We start from the raw sequence: 18101 nt of genomic DNA on the forward strand, positions 1-18101 counted from the left end.
AAAAAAATTTCAGTTGTAAAAATGCTCTTACTCTAAAAAAAAAAAAAAAAACACACTAAAGTGATAGTAAAGACAGAAGTTTTCTGTGTGCAGCACCCCCCTAATACTTACCTAAGGTCCATCTCTATTCAGCGATGTTCTACGATTGTCTCTGCTGCCCAGGACCCCCCTCTTCATTGGCTGAGACAGCAGCGAGGAGCCATTGGCTCCCGCTGCTGTCAATCAAAGTCAGTCAGCCAATGAGGAGCGAAAGGGGGCAAGCTGGGTTGCAGCTCCATGTTTGAATGGACACACAGAGCTCTGAATCTGCTCATGTGCCCCCATAGCAAGCTGTTTGCTGTGGGGCACTCAACAGGCTGGGAGGGGCCAGGAGCACAGAAGAGGGACTTGAGAAGAGGAGGTTCCAGGTTGCTCTGTACAAATCCACTGCACAAAGCAGGTAAGTATAACATGTTTGTTACTTTTAACAAAAAAAAAGAGACTTTACAATCACTTAATGCAAAAACGTTGCAAAACGCGTTAACGTGGCATTCTAAAACTACTGACGTTTTTATAACAGCCAGTGTGCATGAGGCCTAATTGTTGCTGCTTGAATTTGCCCATCATGCCTTAAAGGCTAACGCCACTTTCATGGAACTGTAGAAAAAAAAATATATATATTCAGTTTATCAACATATATACATTAATTGCTTCAGAAGCCATATTGTGATTTAATGCTATTAAAAATTACCTTTGCTGTTCAATCAGCAGCTGCTATAATATTCTTTAACTTCATTGCAATATGTCTACATGGAGGCGTTCTGTACACAGCTGATATACAGAACTTCACCAGAAATGTATTTCCCTGCTTGGGATGAAGAACTCTGCAATATATATATATATATATATATATATAGATATATATATATATATATATATATATATATATATATATATATATATATATATTCACAATGCAATGGAGGAGAACTGCACACGGTATATAACGAGTGCCAGCAAACAGGTCTTCCCACCGACCATATATATAAGAGAAAAAGTTCAAGATTTGCTGCACTTAAAATCGTTTTATTTTTCAAATCTTCTCGTAAAGGTTACATACCAGAGTATTCAGACATGGATGTGCGTTTCGGGCTTACATGCTACCGCCCTTCTTCAGATCAAGTCAGACTTGATCTGAAGAAGGGCGATAGCATGTAAGCCCGAAACGCACATCCATGCACATCCATGTCTGAATACTCTGGTATGTAACCTTTACGAGAAGATTTGAAAAATAAAACGATTTTAAGTGCAGCAAATCTTGAACTTTTTCATATATATATATATATATATATATATATATATATATATATATATATATATATATATATATATATATTACAAATCTGATTTTAGGCATCTTCTGCAACAACAATCTCTTTTTGGTGAGATACTCCCAATGGGTTAATCACTTCTAAAGGGTGCAACTTTTCTCATTAAAACCCTGAAAATGCATCAGCTACTTATAATGAAATAGTCACTTCTATTCAGAATTAGATTTGCATAAAACATGATCTAACAAAGAGCTATTCCTTCAGAGCTGAAACTGGCAGGAATCTACAACAAAGTTAAAAATCCTGCAATGTACATTGATTTTTTATTTTTTTTTTACAAATGTGCAGTTATGCCCCACACACACGCTCAGAGTTTCAGTTGGAAGAACCTAGGATGTTTGTTTGCTTCGAATTGCGATGAATTGTTTCCGAGCATGCGATGAATTGTTTCCGAGTATGCCAAGCATTTTTTCCATCTGAAAATTTGAGAACCAGCTCTCAAATGTTTGTTGGCGGAAATTCTGACTAAAAGCTCACTTTGGACTTTTCTTGACGGAAAATTTGACCGTGTGTACGTGGCATTACTCTTTAACTAACAAGTGTATTTTTCTCAGTCTTCTCTGACCAGCCTTGCCTAATCTCCCAAGGTACTACCAGTTTAATATACAGTAGTCTTTTCCACTTTTGCAGCCAAATTGAGACACCATCTATTTTATATTGGTTACATGTTCTCAATAACCTAAAATGACTTATTTAAAATATTTAAAAATTGTTGCTTACCTTTTTACTTGTTTTTTTCTGAAAACTCAAACAGCAGTTTACCTATAATTTAACCCTGTCTGTATTGTGTTGTCAGATCTCGTTATTGTAAACTAGATTTTAACACATTAAAAAAAGGAGAGGGAAAGTGGGACTTTAAATGAAGCACATAACTAAAATGAACAACCCAATGATTATATAATAGTAATGATTGTTTATTACATCTGAGCACACATAAAACAGTAAAGACTTTTATATTTATAAAACGGTCACAAGAATCATCATCCAAGAAGTACAAATTATGTACACAATAATAACATGATACACGTTGTATTGGACCTGCGGTGTGTATACCCAGAGGTATATATAATAAAATAGAGATGCCAAAAATAATATGATGGTAGATAAAAAGGGGGATAAAGATGGGAAAAAAAAGGGGGAACAACAATGGATCCCAAACACTCCTACCTAACCGTAGTATATATGCAGAAAATGTACCAGGGATGGAGGTATATGAACTTTTTCACCTCATTTAAAGTCCGAACTTTTTTCTCTTTTGTTTCAAAATAGACTTGAACACAGTCTGTCCTAACAAACGTTAGAGATCTCAATTGTATGGTAATGTGAGAAAATCAGTCTGTCCCCACTTTGTCCCTCTACTTTCATTTTTAAATTGTTCAGAGTAGCCTGCAGTGTTCTCAAAGGCTTTATCCAAAGAAACAACTATGAAGGAAAGAGTTAAAATATATATATATATATATATATATATATATATACTTTGGCCCAGATTCACAAAGGACTTACGACGGCGTATATCCTGATACGCCGTCGTAAGTCCGAATGTGAGGCGTCGCATCTATGCGCCTGATTCATAGAATCAGATATGCCTCACTGTTGCCAAGATACGAGCGGCGTAAGTCTCCTACGCCGTCGTATCTTGGGGTGCATATTTACGCTGGCCGCTAGGGGCGCTTCCGTATATTTCCGCATTGAATATGCAAATGAGGTAGATACGCCGATTCATGAACGTTCTTGCGCCCGCTACGCCGTTTAAGTTAGGCTTACGTTCCGGCATAAAGTTACCCCTGCTATATGAGTAATGCAAAGTATGGACGTCGGAACAGCGTCGTATTTTACGTTGTTTGCGTAAGTCGTACGTGAATGGGGATGGGCGTAGGTAACGTTCACGTCGATTAAGCATTGAGCCGGCGTAATTTACGGAGAAAATTCAACGTGATACTGAGCATGCGCACGCATGCGCCGTTCGTTAGGCGCGTCATTTACGTGGGGTCACGATTCATTTCCATACAACACGCCCCCTACCAGCCTACTTTGAATTACGCTGGCTTACGCCGGCCCATTTAGGCTACGCCGCCACAACTTACGGAGCAAGTGCTTTGTGAATACTGCACTTGCCTGTCTAAGTTGCGGCGGCGTAGTGTAAATAGGATACGCTACGCCCAACTAAAGATACGCTATTGTATCTGAATCTGGCCCATACTTTTTTAATTTGTTGTGTGAATGGGAACACATGACAAACATATAGGGCCTGATCCACAAAAACCGTCCGTAACTTAACTTTTGGCATTTAAGTTACACCGCCGCAAAATCTCTACCTAAGTGCCCGATCCACAAAGCACTTACCTAGAAATTTTGAGCGGTGTAACTTAAATCCGTCCGGCGCAAGGTGTTCCTAATCTAATGGGGCGAGTCCCATTTAAATTAGGCGCGCTCCCGCGCTGGACGTACTGCGCATGCTCCCGACGCGATTTTCCCGGCGTGCTTTGCGCGGTTTTACGTTACGCTGAGTTTTGTGAATCGCACCGGGTAAAAAAAGTTGCGTCGGGAAAAAAAAGAAGGGTCTACTTTTACATGGTGTACTAACTTTACACTTTGTAAAAGCAGCCCTAATTTTGCGACGGCAAACTAATACTTACGGAGAAAAAACGAAGCGTAAAAGCTTTGTGGATCTCTGTAAGTGATAATTTGCATACCCAAAGCGGCATTTCGACGAGAAATGCCCCCAGCGGCGGCTGCGGTACTGCATCCTAAGATCCGACAGTGTAAGTCCCTTACACATGTCGGATCTTCTGCCTATCTATGTGAAACTGATTCTGTGGATCAGTTCCATAGATAGAAACAGGAATACGACGGCGTATCAGTAGATACGCCGGCGTATCCCTTTTGAGGATCAGGCCCATAGTGTTGTTTTCTTAAACTTGACTGCAGTTGAACCACACTTTAAGGAAGATGCATAGCAGCAGGTCAGCACCTGCAGTGTTATAACTTTAATGACTAATGATCATGCCCTGTGTCTTCATTTTCCACCTAGTTGCTGACAAAGGACCCCAAGCAGAGGCTGGGATGTAAAGGGGATGGAGCAGCAGGTGTAAAGCAGCACACGATATTCAGGAACGTCAACTTCAAGCGTCTTGGAGCCAATATGCTGGATCCACCCTTTGCTCCAGATGTAAGTAGTTCTAGCTCCAGAATGTTGGATGGCCAGGAGTGGACCCTGATTTTTGCTCATCAGGGAGAACCTTTTAACAGGACGTCCTGACTGATGACGTCCTCGGTGTTTGGCCTTGTTCACGTAGGCCTATATAAAGTGTTACTAAACCCAGGACCCTGCATTCACTATATCCCATAGTACACAGAACATGGAAATGCAATTATTTTGGTAAATATAAACTGCTAAATACCTTTTCTCCTACTGTATATTTTCTTTTTTATTTGTTATGGTTAGGAATAAAAACAAAAATTAAAAAAAAATGTTTTCTTGCTTTGTCTATTAAATACCCGTTAGTTTCCATGACTTCAGGAATGGTAAAGAATTTTTTTTTTTTACCTTCCAGCCACGTGCTGTATATTGTAAGGATGTTCTGGACATTGAGCAGTTTTCCACAGTGAAAGGAGTAAATCTGGATACCACAGACGATGATTTCTACTGCAAGTTTGTGACAGGCTGTGTCCCCATCCCCTGGCAGCAAGAGGTACTGCAGTTATGTTGGCGTAGTTAATTTACTGTACAAATTGTAACCCTTCATCCTTGTTATGTTCAAGTAGCCAATTTAGAATAAAGTTGATTTCATTTACTGAATTCCTCTTGTAGGTAAGCGACTATAAATGTTTTAATCCGGAGAAGCCAGGCAATTAGCATTTCCAAAACAAGATTGGCAATTGTAGCCCATGTACAGGTTTTCGTTAACCACCTCCCACCCGGTGATCGGTGATGCACTGTGTCCCTGGGATGACGAGGCTCTTTACCCATGTGATCAGCTGTGTTCAATCACAGCTGATCACATGTAAACAAGTAAATGTTTAGGTTATCAGCATTCCTCTCCTCACACTGACAGCGTGTGAGGAGAGCCAATCAACGACATTTCCTTAAAAGGGAGACCAACGATAATCAAGGCCCTGATCATCAGTGCAGCCCCAACAGTACCCAGCAGTGATGCCAGTCACTTTAAGATAAAAAGCCTTCTGTGTGTAGCAGCCCCCCTAATACTTACCTGAGCTCATCTTTGTCCAGCGATGTCCACATGCCCCTTGGTCATTCCAGACTCTCTCTTCTGATTGGCTGAGACACAGCAGTGGCACCATCGGATCGCATGGCTGTGAATCAAAGTCAGTTAGCCAATCAGAAGAGAGAGTGAGCGAACCACAGCTCCGTGTCTGAATGGATACACGGAGTTGCAGCTCGGCTTGGGTGCTCCCATAGCAAGCTGCTTGCTGTAGGAGCACTCGGCTAGAGGGAGGGGCCAGGAACATCGAAGAGGGACCCGAGAAGGGGAGGATCCAGGCTGCCCTGTGCAAATCCATTGTATAACATGTTTGTTTAAAAAAAACAAGACTTTACAATCACTTTACATTTTTCAATTAAAACGGAGTTCCAGCAGTAAAATGATTATTATTAAGTACTGTAGCTGTTGACTTTTAATAAGGACACTTGCCTGTCCAGGGAGCCTGCAATGTAGGCCCCCCTAAGCGGGTTCGTCTACCGGCTCGGGTGCAAGCGCCGCCATTCCAACTAAGGGAAACCATCAGTGGAGCCTTGAGGCTAGCCAGCCGGTTTCCTACTGCGCGTGTGCAAGTCACGTGGTGCTTTGTGAAGGGCCAGCTCGTCTATTGGGACAAACAGGTCCCAGAAGGCAGCAGAGGAGAAGGAGGAGGGCTCACAGCAGAAGAGGACATGACATACTGTGCCACAGCCAGGGTAGGACGGAAGTAAATGTATTCTTTCTAAAAAGGTAGGTAAGGAAAAAATAAATATAGATATCCAAAAATGAGGGGGTGGTCTTTAGTTTAAGACCACCTTGTAAAAGTGGGTGGAACTTCACTTTAAGGGATGTAGGGTGGGAAGAGGCTGCCAGAGCCACTCGCAAAGCAAAGTACGCACAGTGTATGGCCAGCTCTAGGCCTCCCACATCAATGTAACATGTACTCAGGAACCATTACCATCTTCTGGGAGACTAACTTGCCTTGAGCCAAAAGAAAAGAATTAGACAATGAAGTGGTATGATGGTAATGGCGCAGGGCAAGCTGGTAGTAGTTTGTTATGTTTAATTTGACATTTTATGTAATGTTGGAGACCTTTCGTCACTTGTCCAAGTGGATTTTTGAGTAAACCGTGGAGGTTACTTGGTTGATTAGTGAATCATCTATAGCTTTATAGAACAAGTTCAAATTAATGTGACAAATTACTAGCCATACCATGCCCTGGATTCATGAGAACCTTCAAAGTCTATGCAAGGCCAGGTCTTCTACTGCTTTGCGGGGTTGACCATGACCTCCGTACCTACCTTCCACTTGCTCAGTGATGACTATTCTGAAGGTCTTCTCTTCTCCTTCCTTTTACAGATGATTGAAACAGAGTGTTTTAAAGACATCAATATTTATGAGACGGACGGCTGCTTGTCGCCAGATCTGGATGTGAACAAACCGAACATAAGACCAAAGAGAAGCTTCTTTCATCGATTGTTCAGAAGAGGGGTGAGAAACGTTCCAGTGATATGCTCTTTACAGTGTTGAATTTACTGGAAACTCTTTATTCTACAGGTCACTAAAAAATGGATTGCTGGCTAGCAATGCAGACTGCCTAATCATTTATTTATTACAGGTACTTATACAGTGGATATAAAGAGTCTACACACCCCTGTTAAAATGTCAGGTTTCTGTGATGTAAAAAAATGAGACAAAGATAAATCATTTCAGAACCTTTTCCACCTTTAATGTGTACAACTCAATTGAAAAAAAAAAAACTGAAATCTTTTAGGGGGGAAGTAAAAACGAAAAAACGAAAATCATGTGCACACCTCTTATTTGTTTTTTGTTCAATAAGTTTTTATTGAAAAAAGATAAGTAGCACAGTACAACACAAAAGCAATATAGGGAGGTACAATCATCCCAGAAAAACAGTGTACACAGGGCCGGATTCCAGACAAGGCCAACAAGGCCAGGCCTCGGGGGGGGGGGGGGGGGCGACAGTGGGTGCAGGGGCGGCACTGCAGCTGAGAGGAGAGGACACTTTCATTTCGGGAGTCCCCCCCCCCCCCTGTCATGTCACAGATGGTGAGAGGAGAGAAAACAGAGGGAAGAGGAGGCCATCTCAATGTAATTTTCGGCAGCAGCACCCCCCAATGATCAATGTCATTTTTGATTTTTTGGCAGCAACATCTCCCCCCCCCCGGTTCTCAATGTCATTTTCGGCAGCAGCACCCCCCCGCCTCTCAATGTCATATTCGGCAGCAGCACCCCCCCTGCTTCCCAGTGTCCTGCTGCCGGATTTACTCCCTTTGCCGTCCCAAGGCCGGGTCCTTCAAAGCCGCCCCTGCCTGCGCAGTACAGGGGGGGGACATTATCCGCAGGGGGACTTTTTCGGCAGGGCACTGGGAAGCAGGGGGGGTGCTGCTGCCGAATATGACATTGAGAGGCAATGTCATTTCTTTATCGTACATCACGGGACACAGAGAAGCATAGTAATTACTATGTGGGTTATAGAGAGTACCTTCAGGTGTGGACACTGGCACGCCCTTAAGGCAAGAGGTTCCCTCCCCTATATAACCCCTCCCATACCGGGAGTACCTCAGTTTTTTGCCAGTGTCTAAGGTGTTGGTCACGAGTGAACATGTGCTCCAAGGAGCTCCACTGGAGGGATCCATATTGGATGTAAAAAGCCTCCATGAAATCCGGATCCGTCCAAAGTGCTTCTGAGCCAAAGTGGACGGTACCCGGGCCCCGGTTAAGAAGAACGGGGTTTGGCCTGTAATGCTTCTCTTTGAGAGCTGGATCCTGGTTATTCAGTACTTTGGTCAATTTCCTAATACCAAAAGTCTACTGACAGGGTGCGATATGGGTCCAGGGGTGTGGTGTTCCTGTCCATGGACCCCGGTCCCTGAAGGTCTACAGACGCTGCTCTCCGTGATGGGCGAAGATTGGACTGTCTGTTTATGCAGAGTCCTGCAGAGTTGGATCAGGTAAGTGAAGGTGCTTCAGGACTTGGTCCTAGGAGTAACCTTCCTTTATTTGAGCCATTATGTTTGCCTAAGCTTTCTGTCTGTGCTTCTCCTATATGGTCCTGTGTGTTGTGGGGAGGAGGGGTATCTCTAGTCAGGTAGTTAGCCCCTTCTGTGCAGGTTAAAAGCAGTAAAAGTTGTCCAAAATGTTTGGCTTCACTTGGCTTACCTGGTCCTCACATGGAGCTGCGGTGTTCCATCCTCATGCATGAGCGTGTAGCGTCATGCGCGCGCGACATTGATGTGTCTTAGGCGCACGCGCGCGCGCATGAACTTTTTTGTACGCTGCTTCGGTGCGCACGAATGTGCGCGGCGTGATCCGTGAGATGCGTGTGACGACATGTGCGCGCGTGCGGCTAATGGTCCGTTCGGCCTTCAAGTTGACACTTTCAGAGCCAGCTTCAAGTGCAGTCTCATCTTTAGGCTCCTTAAAAGCTCCTCAAGCTAATTATTCCTTCCCGGTTCACCCCCTGCTGGAAGGGCTTATCTACAAGGATTGGGAACATCCAGATAGATATTTTCTTCCTCCTAAGAAGTTTTCGGTTTTATACCCCATGGAGGAACAATTCACTAAAAAATGGGGCATCCCCAAGGTTGACGCAGCTGTGTCCTGCGTAAACAAATCTTTGACCTGTCCAGTAGACAACGTTCTGGTATTCAAAGATCCGACAGACAAGAGATTAGAGACATTATTAAAGACCTCTTTTGCTTCGGCTAGAGGAATAACCCAGCCTGCAATATTGGGATTTGCCAGGCCTTGAAAGACCAGTTTAAGGGGGTCTTAAAGGAATTGCCGGCACAACAGGCCCAGAATTTGGCTGAGTTTCCCAGAGCATTATGTTTTGCCATAGATGCTATCAAGGACTCCATTCAGCAGTCCTCACGTCTCACTCTCTCGCTAGTTCATATGCGCAGGTTACTCTGGCTGAAGAACTGGTCTGCTGAAGCCCCGTGTAAAAAATTACTGGCGGGGTTTCCCTTTCATGGAGAGCGTTTGTTTGGGGAAGATCTGGATGCTTATATTCAGAATATTTCCAGTGGCAAAAGTACAATTTTGCCAGTAAAGAAAAGGTTTAGGGGTCTCCCCTCCTTTAAGAGATCCTCCTCTCCTATCCCTAGTACTTCCGGTACCAGGCAGTTCCGACGGCCTCCTGGACGATTCAATGCAGGTGGGAAGCCACAGGGCCAGCCTCAGGCTTCCAAAAAGCCTTGGAACCGTAAGCCACAGGCCAAGCCAGCATCTAAGTCAGCATTATGAAGGTTCTCCCCCACTCAGCCGGGTGGGGGGAAGGCTTCAGCTGTTTGCGGAGGCTTGGCTAGACAGGATCCAAGACAGGTGGGTCCTCTCAACGGTCTCCGGGGGCTTCAAGCTGGAGTTGAGCGAATTTCCTCCTCCGCGCTTCTTAACCTCGAACGTCCCAAAGGACCTCGGCAAAAGAAGGTCCTTAGCATTGGCCTTAGATCATCTGTTATCCCAAGGGGTAATCAGAGAACTGCCAGTGGAAGAACAAGGTTTGGGGTTTTATTCCAATCTCTTCACTGTCCCCAAACCAAACGGGGATGTAAGACCCATCCTGGACCTCAAGGCCTTAAACAAGTTCCTAAAGGTCCAATCATTCCGGATGGAATCGATCAGGTCAGTGGTGGCCTCCCTGCAAAGAGGGGAACTACTAGCGTCCATCGATATAAAGGACGCATACTTGCACGTTCCTATCTTTCTCGACCATCAGAAGCTGCTTCGCTTCGCGATAAATCAGCGCCACTTCCAATTCGTGGACTTACCTTTTGGTCTGGCCACCGCTCCTCCTGTTTTCACGAAAGTATTGGCTCCACTGTTAGCCTATCTAAGGTCTCAAGGCATATCCATAGTAGCCTATCTAGACGACCTATTGGTGGTAGACCGGTCAGTAGCCGATCTAAACTCAGTGGTACACAGAACCGTAACATTTCTGGAATCCATGGGTTGGGTTCTCAACCTGGAAAAGTCAGCCTTAATGCCTGTGCAAAGGCTCGAATATTTGGGTCTACTCATAGACACAAAGCTAAAAAGGGTCTTCCTGCCCCAAAGGAAGTTCGAGGCTTTAAGAGAACTAGTTCAACTAGTCAAAGCATAGCGTCAGCCTCCCATTCGCCTCTGTATGAGGTTACTGGGAAAGATGGTAGCCTCGTTCGAGGCCGTTCCATTTGCGCAGTTCCACTCAAGGGAGCTTCAACATGCCATTCTGTCTGCTTGGAACAAAAAGGTTCAAGCCTTGGATCTTCCTATGTCTCTCTCCCGGTCAGTCCGGCAGAGCCTTTGTTGGTGGCTGGTTCCCCGGAACCTGCTAAAGGGGAAGTCCTTTGTTCCCGTGACATGGCAGGTTGTGACCACGGACGCCAGTCTGCTAGGCTGGGGTGCAGTCCTGGGAGGTTTGTCTCTCCAGGGGAAATGGTCAGCCTCCGAGAGGTCTCTACCCATAAATCTGCTGGAAATTCGAGCAGTCTATCTAGCCCTGTCAGCTTGGTCAGACAGGTTGAAGGGTCTTCCGGTCAGGGTTCAATCAGACAATGTCACTGCCGTGGCATACATAAATCACCAGGGGGGCACAAGAAGTCGTGCAGCCCAAAGAGAGGTGAATCGAATCCTGACCTGGGCAGAGAAATATGTGTTCATTCCGGGAATAGACAATTGGCGAGCAGACAACCTAAGCCGCCAACAGGTGCTTCCGGGGGAATGGACTCTTCACCCCGACATCTTCCAGAGCATTTGTCAGAGGTGGGGAACACCAGATGTCGACCCTTTGCATCGAGGTTCAATGCAAGGGTGGGCAACTTTCTGTCCCGGACAAGGGATCCACTTGCTTACGGCACGGATGCACTGGTGTTCCCATGGGACCAGTTCTCCCTAATGTATGCGTTTCCTCCACTGCAATTATTACCCCGTCTTCTTCGCAGGGTAAATTTGGAAGGAAGACCAGTGATTCTGGTGGCTCCAGCGTGGCCAGAAGGGCCTGGTTCGCGGACATTGTAAAGATGTCCGTGGGGCAACCGTGGTCCCTTCCGCTTCGGCCGGACCTATTGTCCCAGGGGCCAATATTCCATCCTTCCTTACCGTCTCTCAATTTGACGGTTTGGCTATTGAGTCCCATATCTTAAAGAAAAGGGGTCTCTCTAATGCGGTGGCATCTACTTTGATTAATGCCAGAAAACCGGCATCCAGACTCATTTATTACAGAGTCTGGAAATCTTATGTGGCCTGGTACGCATCCCCGGAGGTATCTCATTGGCAGAATTCTGGAGTTTCTGCAGTTAGGGGCAGACATGAAGTTGGCCCTAAGCACCATTAAGGGCCAGATCTCGGCCTTATCGATTTTTTTCCAAAGGCCACTAGCTACACATTCCCTGATCAAAACCTTTTTGCAAGGTGTGATCCGGCTTAGTCCACCAGTCAAGATTCCCTTGTGTCCATGGGATTTGAATCTGGTCCTTTCTGTCTTACAGAAACAACCATTTGAGCCCTTGGCTCATATTCCTTTGGTCCTTCTGACCAGGAAGGTGATATTTTTGGTAGCCATAACCTCCGCTAGGAGGGTTTCGGAGTTGGCGGCCTTATCTTGTAAGGAACCGTACCTTATATTCCATAAGGATAGAGTGGTCCTACGGCCCCACCCAGCTTTCCTACCTAAAGTTGTTTCAAAATTTCATTTGAATCAGGATCTTGTTCTCCCTTCTTTTTTCTCAGAACCTAGTTCTGCAAGGGAGAAGTCTTTGCATACACTAGACGTATTAAGAGCAGTTAAGATCTATCTTAAGGCTACTGCTCAGGTCCGGAAAACTGATACATTGTTTATCCTGCCAGAAGGTCCCAGATGTGGGCAGGCAGCGTCGAAGTCCACTATCTCCAAATGGATTCGGCAGGTCATTACTCAAGCCTATGGCTTGAGGGGAAAGGTTCCCCCGTTTAAGGTTAAAGCACATTCCACTAGAGCGGTGGGTACTTCCTGGGCAGTGCATCATCAAGCCTCCATGGCTTAAGTCTGCAAGGCCGCGACATGGTCGTCTGTCCATACTTTCACTAAATTTTATCAATTGGACATAAGAAAGAATGAGGAGAGCGCCTTTGGGCGCAGTGTGCTGCAGGCTGCAGTTTGATTCCTCATGTCTGATGGCACCCGGCTTATTTCTTGGGGTCTCCCTCCCCTCATAGCATTGCTTTAGGACGTCCCACATAGTAATTACTATGCTTCTCTGTGTCCCGTGATGTACGATAAAGAAAATAGGATTTTTATAACAGCTTACCTGTAAAATCCTTTTCTTGAAGTACATCACGGGACACAGAGCACCCGCCCCTCTTTTGGGGTATTTGGGACACTTATTGCTTGCTACAAAACTGAGGTACTCCCGGTATGGGAGGGGTTATATAGGGGAGGGAACTTCTTGCCTTAAGGGCGTGCCAGTGTCCACACCTGAAGGTACTCTCTATAACCCACATAGTAATTACTATGCTTCTCTGTGTCCCGTGATGTACTTCAAGAAAAGGATTTTACAGGTAAGCTGTTATAAAAATCCTATTTTTCGGCAGCAGCACCCCCCAATGATCAATGTCATTTTGGCAGCATCACCCCCCCCCCCTCCCCCCCGGTTCTCAATGTCTTTTTCGGCAGCAGCACCCCCCCCACCCCCGCCCGCCTCTCAATGTCATATTCGGCAGCATAATCCCCCCTGCTTCCCAGTGTCCTGCCGAAAAAGTCCCCCAGCAAATAATGTCCCCCCTGTACTGCGGGGCGGCATTGAAGGACCCGGCTTGGGGTGGCAAAGGGAGTAAATCCGGGCCTGAGTGTACAATGAGTAAACAGCGTAACAGGCTGCAATGACCAATTGTTAACATACTTCAACAAGCCAGTAATGTGAACCGGCCAGTACATCCAGTCCAAGCATACACTGTGATCTGACGGTAAGGCTGTAGAATCCAAGTCTCTCGGGAGAGCCATACCTCAATGCCAAAGCACTGTCAAAATAGTGCACACCTCTTATAACTGGGGATGTAGCTGTGTTTAGAATTAAGCAACCACATTCAAACTCATGTTAAATAGGAGTCAGTACACACCTGCCATAATTTAAAGTGCCTCTGATTAAGTCGGAAGCTCCACCCTAAAGTGGAACTCCCGCTGATCGGAACCCTCCCCCCCTCCGGTGTCACATTTGACACCTTTCAGGGGGGAGGGGGGTGCAGATACCTGTGTAAAGACAGGTATTTGCACCCACTTCCGGCCACAGTCTGCGGGTAGACTGCGGGCAGGACATCACCTCCCCCCCCCCCCGTTGTGTTCTGGGAACACTCGGCTCCCAGAGCACTGCGGGAGCAAGTCAGCAGGCACAAGGGATCCCATTGTTAAAAAGTATGAGTCAGGAGAAGGGTACAAAAGATTTTCCAAGGCTTTAGATATACCATGGAACACTGGACATCCCATCAAAATTTATGAAAAGAGGAGAAGAAAACTGGTCAGGGAGGCTGCCAAGAGGCTTACGGAAACATTAAAGGAGCTGCAGGAATTTATGGCAAGTTCTGGCTATGTGGTACATGTGACAACGATCTCCCGTATTCTTCACATGTCTGGGCTGTGGGGTAGAGTGACAAGACAGAAGTCTTTTCTTACCAAGAAAAACATCTAAGCCCAGCTTAATTTTACAAAAACACATCTGAAGTCTCCCTAAAGCATGTAGAAAAATGTTTTATGGTCTGATGAAACCAAGGTTGAACTTTTTGACCATAATTCCAAAAGATATGTGTAGCAATACCCCCGAAGGAGCTGCTGGTTTATTTTGGGTGGCATGTTACCTCATGGCTCCTCCGCCGTCTAAGGGTGTTTGGTGGATGTAGCATTAACGGAATGTCCACGACAGGTGTCTTTTTCTGTGCTCTTTATTACCCAGTCGAGTGAAAACAATTAAACTTTGTGGTGATAGAAGAGTTGAAGTAGAAGGAGAATTAGCAGATTCAGGCATATCAAAAGGGAAACAGTCCTGCTTCCAACAATACTTTGAATTTTTTGCCACTCTAGCCAGAGCGGGTATAGCATACCTGGACAGGCCTCTCTCACCGGCCTGGCAGCCAGGGTATCGCTCGGAAATTGAAGGAAAAGTCTCTGCCACAGACCCACCTTGGTAGCACTCAGAACTTAGGGAAAAGTCTCTGCCACAGACCCTCCTGGAATGAACTTAGGAAAAGTCTCTGCCATAGACCCCCCCAGAACTGTGATGGTGGAGGTGTTCCTCCTTAATGGATTTTGTTGCATGGATCTCCTTCGGGTAGTTTTTCAGGTTACCGACTGACAGGTGACCAGCCTCTCAGTGTCCGGTTACCTCGATCCCCGATGGTTTGTCGAGACCCTATTGGATCGCCAGCCTCTCATTGGTTCTCCTCAGATGGACTCCCCAACGAACAGCTATCTCGCTTGGGATCTTCTCAGGATTGGGGCCCAGCCACAGCTTTAAATGTACCGGACCAACAAGGTCCCGGAACCAGGAACACCGCGTGGCACGTGCACCCCGGCCTGGTAGGCTATTTCGCCAGGGGGCCGTGATGCAGTCACCCTAAAGGTGGGTGCCGCACTCGAAGAAGAACCCAGACCAATAGTGTTTGTCTCATAAATACCCTCCCCCAGCATGCACAGCGATGGGGGAAACGCTCCTAATAGGCTGCTGGGAAAAAGCACCCAAACCTCGACTCTACTGCTGCCACCTATCGTCCTGGGGTGGGAACAGCACCCCAGAAGCAACAGAATAAGCCCACAGCACAGCCAAGCTGAGACAGAGACCAGATTTAAATAGATTAACTGGATCAGAGCTAACTAACTCTCTGATCCCCCTCTAAATTTAACAAAGCACCGGTACTTGGAAGTAACCAGGCGCTACACATATTTGGTGCAAAAGCAACACTGCGCATCACCAAAAGAACACCATACACGCAGTGAAGCATGGTGGTGGCAGCTTCATGCTTTGGGGCTGTTTTTCAGCTGGAACAGGGGCCTTAGTCAAGGTAGAGGGAATTATGAACAGTTCCAAATACCAGTCAATATTGGCACAAAACCTTATGTTCAGCTCTCTAGCAGAAGCCTGAAGGAGGAACTTCATCTTCATCTTTCAGCATGACAACGGCCCAAAGAACACATCCAAATCAACAATGGAATGGCCCAGCCAGAGCCCAGACACGAATCCCATTGAAAATCTGTGGGGTGATCTGAAGAGGGCTGTGCACAGGAGATGCCCTCGCAATCTGACAGATTTGTAATGTTTTTGCAAAGAAAAGTGGACAAATATTGCCAAGTTAAGATATGCCATGCTGATAATATACTCATACCCAAAAAGACTGAGTGCTGTAATAAAATCAAAAGGTGCTTCAACAAAGTATTAGTTTAAGGTTGTGCACACTTATACAACCATATTATTATTTTTTTTACTTCCCTTCACCTAAAATATTTCAGTTTGTTCAATTGAGTTGTATAGTTTATAGGTGACATTAGAGGTGGAAAAAGTTCTGAAATTATTCATCTTTGTCTCATTTTTTTACATCACAGAAACCTGACATTTTAACAGGGGTGTGTAGACTTTTTATATTCACTGTATATTTATGTCCAAAAAAATTCCATTGGAAAAATTGCTGCACAAATACCGCGTGACAATTGCAACAGATACCATTTTATTCACAAAGGCCGCTGCCAATATATATATATATATATATATATATATATATATATATATATATATATATATATTCTGTCATTTTTCTCCTACATGTAAAATCATATTTTTTTTGCAAGAAAACTATATAGAACCTGTAAACATTTATTTTTATATATATATATATATATATATATATATATATATATATATATATATATATATATATATATATATAAAAAAGGTTTCCGGGTTCTATATATTTTTCATGCAAAAAAAATTATGATTTTACATGTAGGAGAAAAATGAATTTTTCTGATATGGAAGTGGTTAAAAGACGATCCACAGTCGTGATTTTTCTTTAACCCCTTGATAACCAGGACATTTATAAATGAATTTTGGTAGAATAATAAAGGAACTTCTAAATGCAGGAAAAAATACTTGGAAAGCATACAAGGAGAACTTCTGCATTTAGAAAAGCAAAACATGGGAGTGCCAGTGTAAATGAGGCCTTAAAGCGGAGTTCCGGCCACAATTTCACTTTTTAAATATAAATACCCCTGTAATACACAAGCTTAATGTATTCTAGTAAAGTTAGTCTGTAAACTAAGGTCCGTTTTGTTAGGTTGTTGCAGCATTTGTTCACTTTATAAAATAGAAATTGGCTGGGGCCATCTTAAGTGTGGGCATCATGAAGCCAGACTGTATGACTTCCTGGATTTCAGCCTTGCAGATCTCGCACATGCTAAGTGCTGCACAAGCAGTGTAATAGGTTTCAGATCAGGTTTCAGCACCTGTACTGTCCAAGTCACATGATTCTTTGAGACTGGGGAGTGCACAGACTCCTGGAAAGTTACACCCACTACATTCCCAGGAGTCTGTGCGGTGTAGGTTAGGAAGCTTAAGCACCTAGGTGCAGGAAGTGGGAAGATTAACTATTCTGCCTAGCAACAACACTTTGAAGGCATCTAAAAATATTTTTTTTTTCTTAAAGGACTAATGACATTTTTTTAAAACTACTGATGTAATGTTATATTTATGGGTGGAACTCCACTTTAAGATAAATGCCACAATCATAAAGAACAAAAGATGACACTGCTCTGCTTGAGCTGCCTACACACCAACATGCAGCAAGAACATACCCACTGACAGCAAAACTTAGAGTAAATGAAAATCTGTATCCTACAGAGTGTGAAATATCTACGTATGTGATGTACTAGACCCGTACGAAGCTAATTTCCTTTTTTTTCTGGCCCGCACAGGTCTGTTTCAAATCCTCCTACAATGACGACGATGAAGAGGCAACCCGACCATGAACCACTGTCCAATAGCCAAAAAATCAAACCTTAGAAGAGTTAAACTGCAAATATTTTATTGTATCTATGAACTGTAAAGGTGTATTATAAATTAAACAAAGAATTCTGTATGCGTTTACAGATTTTGTACATTTCTACTTGAATTCTGTTAAGATGTATATTTTCACAAGTGTATTGTACAAAACCAATAAGGTCCTATTCGTACCACTCCAATGCATCTAGTGTGTCTGTGTGTGTGTGTACATATGTATATTAATGATCTATATCTCTCTATATAATATACCTACACGCGCACACAGTGTTCATTTGAGTGACTGAAAGTATTTAAAACCACAGTCTGTGTTAGTGGCATTTGAGAGTACCTGTCATCTATACATAGTGGAGGGAGCCATTTGTGGGCGAAATACAGATTCAGAGTCTGTGACTCAGGGCAATAGTACAGCTAGAACAGTCAATGTGACTGCTATACATCCCAGGGGCTTTGTTGTGGCTTGTCCCACCTTCATGGTCCCTAAATCTTAGATAGGCAGCACTTGTGTATT

General features: G+C 44.4%; 1 protein-coding gene across 1 annotated transcript in view; it reads left to right on the plus strand.

The window, feature by feature from the left end:
- Positions 1-17702, plus strand: part of GRK4 (G protein-coupled receptor kinase 4) — a 426683-nt gene extending 408981 nt beyond the window's left edge. The window contains exons 13-16 of the mRNA XM_040335342.1: positions 4402-4539; positions 4925-5062; positions 6930-7061; positions 17506-17702. Coding sequence (XP_040191276.1) covers positions 4402-4539; positions 4925-5062; positions 6930-7061; positions 17506-17559 — 462 coding nt within the window. The 3' untranslated portion in view covers positions 17560-17702. The remainder of the gene's footprint in view (positions 1-4401; positions 4540-4924; positions 5063-6929; positions 7062-17505) is intronic.
- Positions 17703-18101: the final 399 nt, after the last annotated feature.

Source organism: Rana temporaria, chromosome 1 (assembly GCF_905171775.1).
Source record: "Rana temporaria chromosome 1, aRanTem1.1, whole genome shotgun sequence".
Classification (NCBI taxonomy): domain Eukaryota; kingdom Metazoa; phylum Chordata; class Amphibia; order Anura; family Ranidae; genus Rana; species Rana temporaria.